This window comes from Leuresthes tenuis, unplaced genomic scaffold, assembly GCF_036924035.1.
Source record: "Leuresthes tenuis unplaced genomic scaffold, fLeuTen1.0.hap1 SCAF_8, whole genome shotgun sequence".
NCBI lineage: Eukaryota > Metazoa > Chordata > Actinopteri > Atheriniformes > Atherinopsidae > Leuresthes > Leuresthes tenuis.
Window position 1 is genome coordinate 20,827,669 of NW_027325362.1, and position 18,807 is coordinate 20,846,475.

The 18,807-nt window shown below is 39.2% G+C and overlaps 1 protein-coding gene across 1 annotated transcript in view; it reads left to right on the top strand.

The window, feature by feature from the left end:
• LOC140312502 (cadherin-23-like) overlaps nucleotides 1-18,807 on the top strand; it is a 119,654-nt gene that overhangs the window by 46,418 nt on the left and 54,429 nt on the right. The window contains exons 7-9 of the mRNA XM_072390298.1: nucleotides 11,648-11,842; nucleotides 11,931-12,059; nucleotides 14,719-14,797. Of these exons, the coding sequence (XP_072246399.1) occupies nucleotides 11,648-11,842; nucleotides 11,931-12,059; nucleotides 14,719-14,797 (403 nt within the window). The remainder of the gene's footprint in view (nucleotides 1-11,647; nucleotides 11,843-11,930; nucleotides 12,060-14,718; nucleotides 14,798-18,807) is intronic.

Genomic DNA, 18,807 nt, shown 5'->3' on the forward strand with positions numbered 1-18,807 from the left:
TTACTTTAGAATATATAAATCTCTGTTTGCTTTCTTAACAAGTTTAATCATATTCATTTCTGGACTCTGAGAATTTATTCTTCCCAGCTGGATTTGCTTCTGGCTCTACTCTCATGTTGTATTCGAAGCCTTGAACAAGAAAGCCATTAGAGGGGCTCTTCTCTGAAACTGCTATTTATTTTCTAAATAAATAACATGATAGTATCTCTTTTTGACATATAAAGCAACTAACATACATGAAGTTGCTATAAAACCATACTGCATTCATAAAAAAGCAAAGGCTTGCTGAAAGATATGCAAACATATGATTAATTCTTGGTTCTTCGGGCTGTGAGTTATGTGTTTTTAAAATTTCTAGAATTATTTAAAACCCTTTGAATTTAGCTAAAATGTTTGTTGAGAGATCAAAACGTGTATTGGATAAGCACAATTAACGTTCATGGCTTACCTGAAGTGTTTAACTTTTAGTACGTTTTTGTGGCCAGCAAAATAAATCAGCGAATATTCTCTGCATGTCCTCTTGGTCTTTATTCAGAACTAAAAGTTGACGCACTTCTTTAAATTGATAGGAAAGACATTTTCTTTCCAGGAAGCCTTGACAATCACATGAAGCCATCAGCTTATGTTTTTGATAGAAAAGATTCCTCACTTTGGATTTGGGCTCTAAAAATACATCATGCTTCATCCTAACATGCATGTTTTTAGACTGTGGGAGTGACCATGTATAGCATTTCCATAACGGGATTTTTTGTTTTTGTCATTGTTCAAGCTCAAACCAACCATATCATAAACATTTATGTGCATGACACCCAACCAATAACCTAACACAAACGGCTAAAAAGATTCCAGGTGTGTGTTTTAATCTCTGAGTTTTCATAACATAGTTTGCAACATGTCAACTTTGAAACCTCCATATCCTTACACCTATTGATTTACATTAACAGGGGAGGAATACATTTTCTTTGATGGTTACAAACAGTACTTTAAACATATTGAGCAAAGTTGGAGGAACTCCTTATAGGTAAAACCTCAGAAAACACATTTTCAGTCACAATTTCAGTTTTCTGAATTGATATGGATAACACTTCATAACAGATAGAAAGAGGGTGCAGAACTTGCTGATTTGGCCTGTCCTTGTACCCTTCCCCTGGGATCAGCCCATCTGTCTCTCTCTGGCTCTGTGGATCCCTGCGGCATGCTGGGCCTGATTACCTTTACATTTAAACAAACAGCTCCAGCTCTTTGAAGGCAGTCAGCCATGAGCTCTGACAGGGGGGCTGAGGTCAGGCAGTTGGTGGAGAAGACTGATTGCATGATAAAGATCTAATTTATTTTCCTTACTGATAAAAAGCCCTGTTCATACATATAAATACACATCATTGTACTTGTTCAAAGACCCTCTATTGGCTGCAGTGATTCTCTACCATATAACAGCTTACTTTAACCATCAGTGCTACCTTCAATCTACCCTAAATGCTGTTATCCAAGCAGAAAGCCTATTGGCCTTTTCAACTAATAAGCCATTAAAGAGTATATGACAAAATGGCCATTTTTTTTACCACTAATTCCCTGTTCCAAGTAGCTAAAGTTGAGTACATAACATTCAAACACATGCTCTCTCTTTCTGTCAGACGCACTCGTACTCAAAGGCTGTTCTTGCCTCACTCATCTAGCTGTCTGTTGGTGTGGAATCATTTTGTTCAGCTGAGTGCTTCCCAAGAAATTTGCTCTGCCAGGCCAAAGAGTGGACGGAGCGGAAACAAGTGCAAGAGCAAGATGGAAAGAAAGGAGGTTATAATGGGAGACACTTTCTGCCATCAATTTCTGTACAGTACACAAAGACTTGGTCCATATTACTATATGTGTTGCATTATGTCTTCTTGAGCAATTTAACAGAAATTCATTGGGTACAGGAGGTCAAATGAATTGCCAAGAAAAGGCCAACTGTCACTGTTCAGAATAGAGAGGACTCAAAAGTGCTGGAGGTAGGTGTGAAAAAGCTAAAGTGAGTTTCAATTATTTCAGGCAGGTTGAAAATACAACAGCCAGACAGGAAAAAAAAACATGGAAGACAGACTAGAGAGTTGTGCAAAATACAAGCATGGGGACAAAAACAAAGCAAGACATAAGCTAAAGTCTCAAACATCAACCCTAACCCAAAAGAATAGAGAACTAGAGTTTAACATGAGGTGTGGTTATCAAAGAATGAATTCTGTGAAGGAAACATGTCAGTTTCTTTTTTCATTTTGTCGAGATTTGAGAAGTCGCGAAATGAAAGAGGACACTCTTGGAGAGAATAATTGTTTTCAGCGAAACAGGCAAACATACACACATCAGATTAAAAATGTAGATGCTCAGCCTCAGAGTTCTCATAACTCTTACAGATAGATAACTCATAAAAGATTAAGCGTGGGTAAATCATAGTTGGATGAATAGTTAAACTGGTCAGAAGGACTGCTTTTTGTTGCTTATGTTCGTACTGCAGAGCTCTCTAAGACACACAGACAGAAATAACATAATAACTTTAAAAGTCCCCAAAAGAAATCATTAGAAGAGCAAGTGAAATGATCCCTGCTTTTGCCAGATAGCCACTGTGTGTTGAACTTAAATGTTGATGAGTGCTGCAAAAATAAAACATGTACATTGATATACAATTTGTCATCCATTTGAGTTAATCTGTTAATTTTAATTTACTCAGATTTTCAAAGTATTCTTAACATGCTTATAAAGAGTAGGGTTCACTAACTGTTCAATGATCTGTTTGTGTGGTTACGACTAATTTTCACCTATTGCTACACAGCTTTTACAAAGTCAGTGTAGTGTACAAAGCTTAGTGTGTGTCTGCACAGCTTCCATCTGCCAGTTTCACAGCAAAGCTCCCTTACAACTTTCTATTTTGCAAAAATGCTTCAGCAGTACACTTCCGCAGTGACAGCTAACTGTGTTTGCACAGGGTAAAAGTGGTAATATTTCCCTTATTATTGTCCAAACCACTTTTAATGAGCATCCAAAGCTGACTGTTGTCCTAAGTTATCCCCTGTTGCCTGCTAAAAAGTTCAGTGTGCAACTTTTCTGACAGCATCAGCAGGTGTCTTCATCTGAACATGCCAGCAAAGCCGCTACCTACAACCACCTATCTGTTAAAATTGTTCCGACGACTAAAGGCCTTATCAAGTATCGTCCAAAACCTGTGTTGTTGGCTGCTGGTTTGTGCAAACCTGTCAAACGTTCTGTTGACAAGGTTAGCGCTGACATCATCTTGCATGCATCTCCCATTGTCATGTCAGCAATGGGGAATAAAACACATATATGTTGACGTCAGACCAAAAAGTAACGGCGCACAATCCGAAAACTATGCGAACCAAAAAAAACAGCATTTCCCTTCCTGATGGAGTCGGAGGACTTTTTCCAAAAAGTTTGGTTTCAGTTCAAAAAAGTGTGGACAGCATGTGCAATTTATATAGAAAAATCTTTAGTTATTACAGTACCTTTGTTAGTGCGAACAAGGCTATTAATATGGACTACTGATAGATATAATTCTCAGAAGATCGCATGGTCTCACACAGTTAGTCTGTCTTTTCCTCCACCTGAGTTCAAAATAGCGGTCAACAAGGACTCCATCAGTCATCTAAACTTTGTCATTTGGTTTGGTAAGATCGAAGGAATCTTTATGGACACCACTGGAAAAAACAACCAAAAAACTAAACTGGTTGACTCGACAGTCTTAAAGGTCTTGTACTGTAAGCCACAATTGGAAATCTTAATATAAAGGTCCTCATTAGTACATATGGTATGCAATCCAAAAACACCAATGCCACACATGCAATGCACGTCTGGACAAATCATACATTTTTAAAGTAAGCCAAACAACTTCGCCATTTTTTAGCATCTCATAAATCATTTTTGTATAAATGTTCCACCATTTACTGTAGGAACCATGCAGATGAAGGATATTTAGTCTTGTTTCAGTATCAGTGAATTATTAATAAGCTAATTTCAGATGTGAAATATGGTTTAATGTGTCACCTCTAAGATTAATTTAGGTACTCTTGCTATCCACATGCTTCGGGATCTTTGAAAGAGCTGCACTCTGTAAAGGCATTATCATTACTCAGCACCAAAGCCTTACCTGTTCACAGTATATGAGTTTATGTTGTATATCCAATTGACTTAGGTATATTTGTGATCTATATCGCTTTCAATAAACAGTAAAACCTGTTGGCAGTAACATGCACTAACTCTGATAGAGATAATCCAAAAGAGTGTGTTACAACTTTAGATTGTTGTCAAATTAACTGTAAATGAGTCTTATTCTTTTGTAATTACATTTTCCATTAATATCTTTGTCCCCTTACTTAGCCAACCTTACTTACTTTTTATTTTGCTTGATTTTGTCCTTATTTGTAATACATTCTCTCTCATAAGTCTGAATAATGCCAGTGGCAACATGACAAGGGCCACATGTAGGAGGCAGTGATGGAAGGTCAGTGGTTGAGAGAGGCAGGAGGTGAAAGGGTGAGCAGAGCTGGTGCAATCACATGCCTGCTGGGTTGGAAGCGGAGAGCAGACAGTTGGGGAGGAACTGAGAACCTTATGAGCAGTGTAGGAGTAATCATGGCTCCATTGTAGCAAACAGTTGGGCCTCTGAAGCTGCAAGCGGCAGGGGGGCAAGGCACAGGCAATGCCCCTTCAAATCACCATGTCTTTAACATTTCTGACTAAATAAGAACAAAGGATTTTGCTCAAAAGTCTTAAGGGTTTCCATGGACTTTTAACAGGTTGAACAAAGTGTTAGCTACAGTTTACGGCATGGCAAAGGCTGATTTTTGAGCCAGCTTTAGGAAATCAGGAGGATGCAGCTAGATTTTTGGCAGCCAGAAACAAGACATGAAGTTTGTAGTTTAATGGGTAAGCTGATCATCTGGCTGGTTGCTGAATCATTTGTTTGTTTTCTTAGATTTTGTGAGCACCATCTTCTAAATCGAAATCACTTGCCAAAGTTCCCCGGGTTTGTCGTGACTTGTCTGCTAGGAGAAATTCTCAGTGGATGTTTTTCATATCAAACACCAGTTTTGATAACAACAGGGAGTTCAAGTAGGGCGGAAGTATTTATCTGAACTAATTAAGAGCCCTTTCATGTAAATTTTCCTGAATGATGCCGTCTGCTTGCAGAAGTGATACCCTTTCACTGGTGTAAGGTAAGCACAGGCATTCAAGGAGGCTACTCAAAAACTCAAATAAATGCAAAAATACACATTAAAGCCTCAGTGTTTAGATAACTAAGCTCCGGCTTTACAGAGGTAGTTGGCTTGGGTATGACTACAGTTCACTTAGGTTCTTCTGCCAACATGGAGCATACTTTGAAAATAAATATTTTCTTCTGAATTTTATGGCCACCCGAAAATGTGTGCATTTATTCGTAAATAAGCTCAATTTTGTACAAATACAATCAATACTACATTATTGTATTTTGCAGAGCAGCAATATTTTCCTATCATGATTGATCTGTGAACCATTTTGTTAGGAATGAATATATAACATTTTCTGAGCATAAAATCAATGCAGTGTCAGGGTCGTTATAGTGTAAATATAACAAGATAAGCCAAAAGTCTCCAAATGAAGTATTTAAGCATGGAGAGGCATGCTCACATGTCTTTGAAGAAGTTCATTCTGTCTTATTTTGCACTGATATAGGAACTTAGTTTGACTTTGACAGAGAACATGTTTAGTATGTGCTAAACAGAACAGAAGAATAATATCTGCAGTGATGGAACAGTATTTATACTTATGTTAAAAAATATACACATATGACGGCCTGAATTCTGTAGCTAAATGGTACAAATCTACATTTGTAGATACTAATGTAGATACTAATGTCAGTGCCTTTCCTCCAAAAAGGCACTGACATTAGTATTTTTTATGAATTACAATGACAGCAAGATGAATAAAAGTTCTAAGAAAAATGTAATATAAAGTTCTCAGAATATATAATTCTGTATACTCTTTCCGCTTACTATGCTTTTAACACCCGCATATTCACTTCTCAATTGTGAATTTTCTTTTTTTTCAACAAATCATAGATGAATTTGCGCTTTTAGCTTGTGCAACTGAAGAGCATAATTTGCCTTTACACTGCGTGCTGAATGGATTTGGCTTCATTTCTAGCTTAAAAAGAGTTAGAAAAAAGAAAATTAAACCAAATTGTTATTATACAGTGTTCCAACTCTCACCATGGTGAGTTCTCAAGGACTCCTAAAGGAGATTGCTGACAATTAACCACTTGAATCCATTAGATTCACAGCGCCAGCCCTCAGTGGACACGTGTCCCTGTTTCCTCTTAAGGTCCCAGAGCAGTGTAGCCCTAAAGTCTGTCCAACTTTGACTCTCTGAGGCCCCAGAAGTCTCGCTGCCTTACAGGGGTGGAAATCTGACTCGCAGACATAGTCTAGCAATCTGCTGCTGTTAACCTATGAAACAGCAGAACAAACACACCATACTTCAGAGCAGAGGCACAAGTAAAAGTGAATAGGAATCCCCCTCTGTAATAGAAACATCTCATGGCTGATAGTGACAGGCTTTCATTTTGATGTGTTTCTCTTCTTTCCCACTCTCTCCTTCTTCTCAGACTTTTTGTTTTGTTCTTTTGCATACAATCTAGTCCCTTATTTATGACATTCTTCTTCTTTCTTTGGACATGCAATAAGATTGGAAAGTTATCATTTTCATTTACTGTAATTTGAAGTAGTCCTACCACACACTCAAACCACAAACTTTACCACATTACTGATATAATGATAAGCATTTAAAAAACAATAATAATTATAATCATACTATATTAAATGTTCATGTTAAATAATAGTGATAATATAAAATAAAATAAATACACTGTATGTCAAAGTGGCAAGTAAATACAGGGACAATGATGGAAACAAGAAAATATCTGAACCCAATTTTATTGGCTCTTTGTTTTTCGTAGGGATTTAAAAGAGTGCTTGCGGGCTTGTTTAAGAGATCAGATATGTAGCTGGGTGAGACGCCATGAAGGGCCATAAAAACAGAGAAACCACAAAACATACTGGAAGCCACGGCAGGGAGGCTAAAACTGGTGTAATATGGTCATATGTCATGCAGCTGAGTTCTGTACAATCTTGAGTTGCTCGATAGATTTATTATTCATTAAGGTAGAAACTGAGACAAGTTTAGAGCCATAGTGTCGTTAAGGCTTAATGTGGGAGCCATGCAGGAATATTTAAACACCTCATGGAGTCATACCGGCATCGTTTTTATTTTGTGGTCCGATGTGTTGAAACTTGCATTTTGATGCAAGTCTAATTTAAGAAACTGTTTTAGCCCTAAAAACCAGAGAATCATTCTTATAGGGATGGGGCTGTGCTAACCAAATTAGGAATGGCACAATAGTTTCCAGCTATGTAGCGGTGTGATGTGAAGAGTGGCTCTCAGGTTTTAGAGGTTACGTTATCTCAATAGAAAATCTCCTGCACCATTTTTCAGCTTATTAAGCGCTGTTCAGTGAGGTTGTGTTTGACTGCTATATGCCATATCTGATGTCTGTGACTTCCTTATCCAAGCTACAACTGCAACAACTTGATTGATGTGATGTTGCTGAGCTGACTGTCCCTCTGATGGCTCTGCCATTTCTCCAAAGAATCTCAAATCACAGTAGCAGTGTGGTCATTTGCGTGACCAATGTCCTTCTTGCCCATTTATAGAGTTGGCTGAGGGGCCAACTCAGAAAAGTAATTGTATGTCCAGACTTTTCCTTGTCACAATGGTACCCATGATCCTCCTGGGAAGTTTCATTGATTTAGTTTCTCTCATTTAGTAAAGAGCAACACGCTTCTATGGATCGGTGCGCAACTCTGTCTTGTACAAAGTTTGTCGGACTACAGGACTCTTTTTGCCTTTTTCTTTCTGTTGCTGTATCTGCTGTGGGACTTTGTTTATACTAGTTTGCACCAGTGATTTTTTTTGTAAAGTGGCATTTAATAACTGTCTTCCAATTTTGATGCAAGTAAAGAAAATGTCAGAACAATAACCAAGAACTTTGTATCTATTACATTTTCTAAGTATTTTTGTATTTACTGAAATCTTTAGGAATGTAATACAGAATATCAGACATCAAAACAAAATTCTGCGTTGTGTACCGAAACACTGTATTGTTCTCCTTTAAATATCTGTCTCTCTCCATCCCTCTGTATTTCTCTGCAGTATGTGTCCCCTCTTCTTCTTCCATTAGCAGTACCTCTCAGAAGGAGAAGAGGGTGATTCCTGCAGTGCACTTCAGATAAGACTCAGCAGGGAACGCTCTTCATCCCTCTTCAGCTGTCTCACCGCTTAACATTCTCCTACCCTGCAGAAATAGCTCCCATTTATTCAAAAGCTACAAAGCGCTGTCAAGGCGTATATGTAGGAATATGAGCCATGACTAACCAATTGGCTTTTGCACTTGTGAAGGAAATGGTAGTGACATATGCAGTGCTTCTGAACTTGGATCCTGCTCAGCAGCCACTGGTCTTGCCAATCTTTGCTTGGTTGTGTTTATTGTTGAGCTCATTTATAAAGGGGGATTGGGCAGTTTACGGTTAATAAAAAACAGAGTGATTAACTACCTTGTATTTTCCGCCTGATCAACCAATCAATCGCCTGATGGCAAAGCTGTTGAGACTCAATGGAAGGCACAAAAGCCAATGGGAAGACTACATTTATGACATGTGGCTCTTAACTCTCTTATTAGCTTCATGCTGAGCTACTCTGAGAATAATACAAGCGTTGCTGCACTTATAAACTGCTGGAATGCACAGAAAGTTATCATTAGGAGCTGACAATCAAGGCAATTTTTTTAATAGGCTGTGCTCTTATTAAAATGTACCATTTACAAAGACTAAGCATTATGACCTTGATGGCTTCAAGGGGAACCAAAAAGATTAAGTGAATAATGTGAATGTGTATTAGTCAGATTTGGGTTCTGTTTGCGAGGAGATCTCATAGAGTCGAAATTGTATCTCAAAGATGATCCTTACCTGCCCAAAGCTAAGCCTGCGTTCCTCTGAAGCACCACACTAGCACACTGACACATATCGGTTAGAGTTGGTCAAAGCTTTGAACTGTTGTTGCTTGAATTTCTTTGAACACTATGCCTCTGTAGATCAAAACAGGTGTTTGTGTGTATGTTTACATATTGGCTAACAGTATGTGATGCTGTGTGCTGCGCCTGAAGGCATTTGACACTGGGCGATGTTAATGAGTCATTGTTTTACAAGCTCCTGTTTAGAGAGATAAAAACTAACATGCTTTAGGGGAGGCAAATGACATCTCCTATCTCGCACTTTTTTTCCACATACCATCCTCAAAAAGAAGTACACACACTCACCCACCAGTTGCTGAATTATCAATCTGCCTCCGCTTCACATCAAAGCAAAGTTGATCATATGCCATACACAGATACATGCACGTTAGTGTGCACACATACACATGTAGCAATATGATTTAATCATTTCCCTCAAGTTTGATTTGTTTATTCCATTTAATTGGCTCCCGTGCTTCAGTGTCATGCTGTAAGCTGTGGAGTTCCTTCGGAGGTGTTCCTAGTGTTCTAGATTTCTTATACGCAGACAGCTTGATGTGCATAATGAATATATTAAGGAAATGTGTATTGGATGTTTATCCTAATACAGTTATTGTAGTTTGAGTGTGGATTAAAGATACTTTTCCTGCACCCAGCAATCATGTATAGATTTTTCTTCAGCTATACTATAAGGGCTGCAGCCAAGTGTGCAGGGGGACCTATGAATATATGCCCAGCAGCTGTAGAGTATGAAGTCAGTTAGTCAACTAGTCTAAGTAAAATACAGTACACACACGTAACAGTAATTAATAATGAAAGTTTCCACACAAACACCCACGTGTTGTGTTGTAACCCAAGCATCCCCATCAACTGCTCCCAGACGATGACACGTTAAGACTGTAACTCAAGCTAGTATATATACATACACACACGCACAAACACACACAGGTACGTCTCCACATTCCCGACACCGGCAGAGACAGACTGTGAGATAAACTGCTCTTTTATTGTTTCACTTTAGTTTTGGCTCAGGGCCCAGATCAGTTCATACCCTCCCCATGTGGCCACGACCCCCCATTGCAGAAAACAAGGCCACACACTCTGTACTGTGTGCACAGGTGACTGTAGGGTTGATAAAGAGAGGGAAAGAATAGGGGCCTGTTATGCACATGTCTTTCCAGTATTTTCCAATCTCAGACAAACATTTTTTGTGTATTTGTAGGATTTCTTATTTCTTATTGACTCTGCACATGTGGCTGCTTTGAGATAAAATTCCAATTAATGAAGATGTTCATAAAATTTGTGGGCAAGCCAGGACAAACACGGCACTCTGTTTATTCACATGGTACATTCCCTTTTTGTCATCATGCCAGGTAATCCCATTAATGACCAAAATAGAGAGCACATTGATAGGGCATCGTGATGTCTCTCTGTCCTGTTAAAATGGCTTTGTTCTTAACATTTTCATACCTGTGATAACATAGATAGGCTATGTTCATATTCATAGACAATAGGATATATATATTTTAAGTTTTCGCTTTTTTAAATGAAATCCACTTCATTAGAGTGATTCACAAAATTAAGTTGGAATAAACAACAGTTTTTCATTCTACATAGCCGAGAGGACAAAGATTTAAATCATCTGAAACTCTTCTGAAATCATCTCCATGCGAACAATGTGATGGGGCAATAAAAAAGTCAACATTATCCTTTCACGGTCATTTCATTTCAGATTCCATTTGCATGAGGTTTGTTGGATCACATCATTAAGACAACACTGTCAAACTCAGACATATTTATCAAACAATCTTTTAAGAACTGCAAAACAATTATTACTTATCCTAAAACATGGTTCCAGGGATTATTAGTAACACAGTTGCATGGTGGTTCCAATATTTGTCTCATTATCACCAATGGGGCATTCTGACAAACAGCTCTACCTATACTGCTGTCCTACAAACTGCAGCCCCGCTTGATGTGTGGTTGTGGTTTCTTTTCTCTTTTTCCCTGGGAAACAATGCCCTAGAGGCAGACGTGTACCATTTGTTTCCATATAGTGGAGAGCGATCATCCAGAGGCAGTTGTGTTCACTTGTGTTTAATCTCGCTCTCTGTTGTCCATTCGTTGTCCAGTGTTGTTAATAAAAAGAACAACTGTGTTTCCTCTGCCATTCATCATCTGAAGCTGAGGTGCTGAGTCAAATCTTAGGCTAGTAACAAATCAATAGTGATTGAAGCAGGCATCACAGTCATTGTTTTCATTTAGTTAGTTTTTCCAAGACTACGTTGTTATTAGGAGTCATGCTTTGGGGGTGGTGCTGGATGGTGAATATGCATATTCACAGTCACAGCCTGGATGCTCTGATCTTGTCTACAGCTTTGTAGTTAGAAAAGGCATCTCCAGAAACCATGTCAAATTCAGAGAATATGTCAGGAGCAATATTACACATTTTATGACTGTACATTTTATTTAGTATGGATCACATCATTTGCTTACAACATCTCCACCTGGCTGTTTTCATGTTTTCACTGCTGTGTTTTTCTGCTTGAATGTATCTTTCAGAACACACCGGTGGGAAGATCTATATTTATGGTGAATGCTACTGATCCAGACCAGGGCACTGGTGGCAGTGTTCTCTTCTCTTTCCAGCCATCTTCTCCCTTCTTTGCTATTGATGGGGCACGAGGCACTGTCACTGTCATTAGACCTCTGGACTATGAGATAACCTCAGCCTACCAACTAACTGTCAACGCCACGGTCAGTACACAGACAGTACCTTTCATCTGTATACTCAGTCAAATTATTGCTCACCCATATGCTGTACTTGTGTTGTTGTTTCTGTTAGGATCAAGACAAAGTGAGACCTCTGTCCCGGCTTGCCAACTTAGCTATCACTATAACTGATGTCCAAGACATGGACCCTATTTTCACCAATCTACCCTACAGTACCAACATAGAAGAGGACGTTCCCCTGGTCAGTAATGAAATCCCAACAGACATCATAGTACCGCAGTCTTCATGCACCTTGCAAAAAAAAACTCAGGATCCCTACATACAGCAGTTTAGGTGTTGCAGATCATTGTGATAGATTTACAGTCTTGCATTGGGATGTTAGACATCCAGCAAAGGTCACTGGGGCTACAGGATTTATGCCATGTTTAAAGCCTGTGAATTGCATGAAGTACAAAGCAGTGAGGTCTCACCATGACCACCATTCTCACCATTACTTTTGTCTTTATTGCAAGTAAGTTTATAATGGGTATCTAATATACTAAGGGTCTGTTTCCCTGTGTGCCATTATGCTCATTCCCTTAACTCGGCCTCTTAACTCAGTACCCGGGTGGCTAATGGTCCAGCTATTGATGTTTTCTCTTGCAGAGAAGGAATTATACACAGGGGCATAATACTGTCGGTCCTTATTTCTGTTTCTCTCTCACTCTATTTCATTTTGTCTCTCCTTCAGTCTCTCACCCAAATCAGCCCCACGACTCACACAACCACTTGCTTATCCCTTGTCTCCAGCCTGTACATGCCGTAGTAGAAATGTCAAGTGCTACATTTGCATGCATATTAACGGGGCATGACGGAGTCGAAACCCGGTGTCTCCCTGACTCTCTGATTCATCAACTGTCACTAGGAAGGTCACAACAGAAGGAAGAGGAGGAAGTGGAGCAGGGGGTGTGAGGCGAGAGAAAAAGATTTTGGGGTGAAATGAGAGTGGATGAAAGGAGAGAGGAAAAAGCCAATGTGCAAAGTTGGATGATGGAACAAAGAGCAGAGTTCTATCGTAGATAGAGTGCTATTGATTTGAATGGTAAAGTTGACATTTGTGAGTGGATTCCAATTTTCTCACATCAGCTGAGCAATGTTAATCCTCAGTAATACTGTCTTAGAGTGCCTGCCTCTAACAGTAGGGGGCAGTGTGTAATCCTGTTACAGCAACAACGTAGGAAGTCACAACAGATGCACAACCAGAGTCTGAAATATGTTACTGAGCCACTTTGAACCTGCAGCAGATACAAAAGTATAATAAAAGTGAGACAGAAGTAAAGACCAGCAGCACCACTGCACTCATGTACTTACACACCTCTAATGACCTCATGTTGAATTCTAACAGGCATGTGTCATTGCCATTATGCAGTGCTTAGTGATGTTAAGCCGAGGGCGTTGAGTGACAGAATGAGTGTCAACTGTTCTAATGGCCCATGACAATCACACATAGGGGTAACAAACATGGATCTCTGTCATAGGTCATCTCTCAGAGGTGTGAGTGTGCATGCTCACACAAAGCCCCTCTGTTTCAGTTTCTGCATCTCTCAGAGCCTGTTAAATCTCTGTTTGTTTTTCTCGATCTCTCACTTTTTCCGTAGTCTCAAGCCAATCAACTTGTCACCCAGGGAAAAGTTTGGGAAAGAAGAAGACATTTTTTTGTTCTTTTTTTTTTCCAGCTAAAATCACAGGTCTGGGTTTTTAACAGTTCTGGCTCTGAATCTACGCTTGAACTGACGTTAAGTCTCTTTTAGGACAAACACACAATTTGGCTGTCAAATCAATGAGAATGAGAGAGAAGGAGAATGGGTAGGTGGTTGATGTTCTGTATGCCAGAAATGAAAGTATGAAGATGGGGAGAAGAGGGTTGGGAAGGTGTGTGTCTCAGTGTGTGTGGGACTGTGTGCTGGAGGGGAGGGGTTGTATCTTTGATGGCTGATTGAACATATTCCACTTGTGTGGACAGCTCGCGAATATTGCTCATGTTACTTCAGCATCACTACCCCGTTTTTCTGTTCCTTATTTTCATCTACATCTTTCATCTGTATACGTGTGTGTGTGGTGTGTGTGGTGTGTGTTCCCCTCTCAACTGCTGAATGGTGGGAATCGGTTTCTTTAAAAGGCTTGTAATTGATTCCACTGTAATTGGTCAATGACAGGAGACGCTTTGGCAGAAATGGAGCATAAACACGTCTTAGACACAATTTGCAGGATCAATGGAAAGCAGCCCGCTTTGGCGCAAGTGAGAGGGCTAAGGAGGTAGGAAGAGAGAATGAAGGAAGTAGGAAAGGTCTCTCAGTCTCACTGCAGCACAGGAGTTTTTAAACATCACCACCGTGTCTGATTGAGGCACGAAGACTGAAAGCACAGCAGATCAAAGACTTTTCAAATAGCTTTCTTTCTTTTTTTTCTGAGCTATCATACTGTGATTTTGTCAAGTAGCAGACTCATTGGCACAGCAGGAGAGCTTTGAGACAATGAAAAAAGAAATAAACACCAATCAAATTCTGAAAACAGGCCTAAAGAAAAAACTGTTTGTGACAACCATGATGGGTTTTGCCTTCTGTTATGTTTTAACTGTTTTCTTGTCCTGTGATATAGATGAGAATTAAAAAATATTAAGTTAAATATTTCTTTTATTGACTGCCAAAAAAAAGTATTCTGACCTGCTTTTTCCTTTTATTTGTTTGTTGGTTTGCTTTATTTCAAATCCATTAATATTCTTATTAACAGAGCAGGGGACACGACCTGTGTTAAAGGATCCTTCTCCTTGAAATGTCTGATTAAAGTAGGAAGAACAAAAAACGTTTGACTGTGAAGATTACACAGAGCTTATACACTTTGTGCTGTGTTTGTATCTGCAGGGATATGAAGTGCGGAAGATAACAGCCATTGACCAGGACCTTGGCCGACCGAGAGGAATCGGCTACACCATCATCTCAGGTCTGAGTCTTATAATCAATCTGACTTCCACAGCACAGAGTGGGGAATCGATCACCTCTTATCATAATTCTGCAGCAATAATAGACAAGACTCATCAAGCACAACAGTCAATAACGACTGTGAGCAGAGTGCAGAATTGGAGAATAGGCTTGACTGTAAGCGGTTATTAATCACAGCTTTGGTTCAGTTGTGCAGAAGTCAGCCTTCGTTCAGTGTCATCATTCTAAAGTCGGCTTATGCCATCAAAACAGGATTATGATTTGTCACAGTGACAAATTTTTACCTTCAGCAGAAGATCAGCAATCCCAGGATTTTCTGAGACTTACTTGCAATGTTTCAATTGTTTTGTTTTTCTTATTGTCATTTTTTGCGATATATATCAAGAAAGCATCTTGTATGAAAAGCACTGAGATTAAGTGTCAGAGCTAATGAGCACCATATTGAGCTACTTCCCCAAATCCCTAACTTTTATTACTGTATCTGAAACTTTTCCTTTAAAGAAGATGGTAATACAGTTTGCATGGTGCTGATAAGGGCTGCAGCAGTGATCCTGCTTTCATACTCTTGAACTCAGTTTTCTTACCTCTGCCAAGAAAATATTTGTGCCTGCTACTGTCTGTCAGGATGATATCACAAAAATTCATAAACGTATTTCCATTAAACTTGGTGGACAGACAGCTTTAGGGGAAGAAGCTCAAAGATCTGTTTTGTTATTGATCCAGATTGAGAGCATTAAAGAAGTATTTTAGTTGTTAAGCCTTTTCCTGGACTACTGACAAGACCTAGAAATTCAGAAATGACTTAGTCATTTGGTAAATCCACTGGATGAAGAAATCAGTTAAACCCAAACTTTTAAAGGCTCTGCTTTGGAGATAAACTGCATGTGAAAAAAGACTTTTGTGTAGGATCACATATTGTTTTTGTCCGTATAAGCATATCCATGCTGTATCGTGTTGTTTATGTACAACAACACTGTTTCAGTCTGTAAAACCAGCTGGAGAGAAGTGAAGTTAGTTCAAATTAGCATTTATCATAACTTCCTCCTCTCACACTGATCCAGGTCTGAAACATGAAGTCGTCTCTCCTTTGAGGAATAACCTGATTTACAGTATCGTGATACTCATTTGTTTGTGTGGGACTTTCTGTTGAATTTTGAGGATGCAGCTGTTAAACATTATGGGAGCTCAGGTGTACATTTGATTTTAGAGTTCACTAAATGTTTTTCGGTTGATAGCTGTATACTGCAGGCAAGCCAGTTTAGCACCTGGACTCAGAGCCTTGCTATTCTAAGAAACGCAAAATGCTTTTTTATTTTGTCTTGCTGAAACTGGCAACATCATTCCTGAAAAGGAAGGTGTCCTGATGGCAGCATATGCTTCTCCAGAATGTGTATATGTCATAGCATTAATGGTGCTATGTACAATTGTGCATCTCTGTATGATCACAGATACTGGCCATTTAATTATGATCTGATCAAAAGCCGGATTGTCTCTCCTCTTTTAAGATTTTTTCTGAAAGAATTTCCAGGTTAAATTAGTTATTGTTACCATGCATATTGTTTTCCTCTTTGCCTGGAATTTTAAGAAAGAAACAAAGGATCAGATTCTTGATCATGTTTTTATGTCTTCTTTTCCACTGCAGGGTAGAGTTTACCATTTGGATTTGTAGATGCACTGGTTGACTGTGTTCACTGACAATGGTTTTCAGAGGCGTTCCTGAACCCATTCAGTGACTTCTGTATGTTTGTTTATGCAGTGCTGCTTGATATACTAAACACATGACTATTTAATATCCATTTTTGGCTGTTGCATACGAACGTCTTTCCGGATTTAAAGACATTTACCTGATTATCAAATGTCATCTTATGCATAGAACATAAAAACTTTAAAAAATGTGTTATTTTCACACATTAAAGCCAAATGGCATGATTTCTGATGTCTACAAAGAATCTGCATGTGGTTGTATCAGTTTTCTTTAAGCAGCTGTCCTAATTTCTTTTTTTACTCTTCCTTGTAAAGTCTGTATTTCTTTCAAGGTATAATGCATGAACACTTTTGGCTTTGGGGTCTACACACTGCTGTAACACCACTGTAATATTTTTTAGCCACATTTAGCATTTCAATCCCAAATGACAGCCAGTTCCACAAAGCTCTTTCCCTACTGCATCAGTGATCTGTGTGGTGAAAATAAACACTCATTGATAGGATTAGAGCCCTCTGTGAACTGTATACTTTAAACTCTGCTTGCCCCCTGTCAAGCCCAGAACGACCAGGATGCAGGAACATAGGTGTTTACAGAACTGCCAGCTGGCTTATCAGAGCTGGCACAGTTTGATAAACCTGTCATACCTTGGGAATTTTGGGTGATGAAGATATTCATTGTTCTGCCATCTGCTGAGTCACTGCATGACCTCACACCTGAACGAAGGAATTTGACCCTGTGTGTGTGCACGCATGTGAGCATTTACCCAGTCATGAATTATTTGTGTGTGTGCATTTTAATTCACATGTGTCCTTGACTGCTGTAAACCAAGAACAGAGTCCATCACTCTGCCCCTTCTTCATCAAACTCGCTGTAAACCCTCTGCTCCCATTCAGTGCCCACACCTACTCAGTCTTACTTACCATCGGCTGCCACATGTTACATTGTTGTGTGTGTTGTGTTTGTTGAAAAGTTGAATGGCTGAGTTAAGCTCTAGAGGAGAAGAGCATTAAAAAGACATTAATTAGGTGGTGCTATGTATTCCCAGTTGTTGCAAAATCAAGAGTTATAGTACCGCATTGGAGATTGAGTCTGTAAGCTTGATGAAATCATTATAAGTCTGATAGATAATGGGAGTTGAGGGGCGATGCAGGAGCAGAGATAAAGATGGCAGGTTTTCAGATGATGCATTTTGTATGTGTGAATTTTTTTTTTTTTTTTGCACGTGTTCACATACTTGCTCATATGTCTCACTCTATTCAGGCTCGTGTGTTCCGCTGACGTCAGATTAGTTTGAGGGCGCGCTTGTTTGCAGACTTAAGTGCGACTCTGCATGACACCCCTCTTGCTTTCCCACTCCTCGCCCCGAGTGTCCTCAGAGAGAGCGCCGCTCACTCCTGCGGGACTCGTCTCATTAGTTCGGTAATTAAGATAAATGAGGGTTTAATTGCAGCTGTGATCCACGCTAATGATTGTGGGACTCGAGATGAGTATTTCCTATCCCTCCTCCAATCAGACAGTTGATCTGGGATTTGATGTGTACAAGCGATAGCACAAGCAGCAGCACGCTGCCTCCAGTGTTGCAGTTGTTGTTATTTGGTATGTTGAAGATGATTCAGGGAGAAGGACCTCTTGGTAAATCCCTAATCCATGGGGTCTGATTCAACCCTTGATGTGCCTCTGACCCAGTAGTCTCATTATTCATCCAATACTCTTCCCACAGCCTACAACTGAGCTACACGGTTGTGATTTCATGTCCCAGAATGCGCTATCAATAAAGAAAGCATCCACTACTAACAATGAGTTTTTATCACTTGCACAAGATGGTTGTTCCCGAACATAAACAAACAAGATCGCTGATCCTGAGAGGCTTTAATTACTGTGTAGAATTGCCTTCTTCTTGATGCTTTGCCATTAAAATGAACAACAGCATCAAGGTGTTTCAAGTTGATATTCATTTAATGACCGTATGTTTGTTTCTTTTACTTCTTGAATTTCTACAAATATACTAATTACTTCCACTTAGTCCTCCAGATATTTTAGAAATAAAACACTGAATGATGCTGACCACTCAGTGTTAGATATTTCTTTCTTCTCTAACCCTTTGATAATCATGTTTTCATTCTTTTCATTCCTGAGAGACACACTGGACTGAATTTAAATCAAGAGGTCTGTGAGATTTTTATTATTCAATTATTTGTATTTTCTGTAAGCCTAGGAAAGATGTCACTAACAAATCCTTATTGAAAAGATGGAAGTTATCGTTATCGCAAGAGTCACTTTTAACTAGCTCTGTCCTAATATTCAGC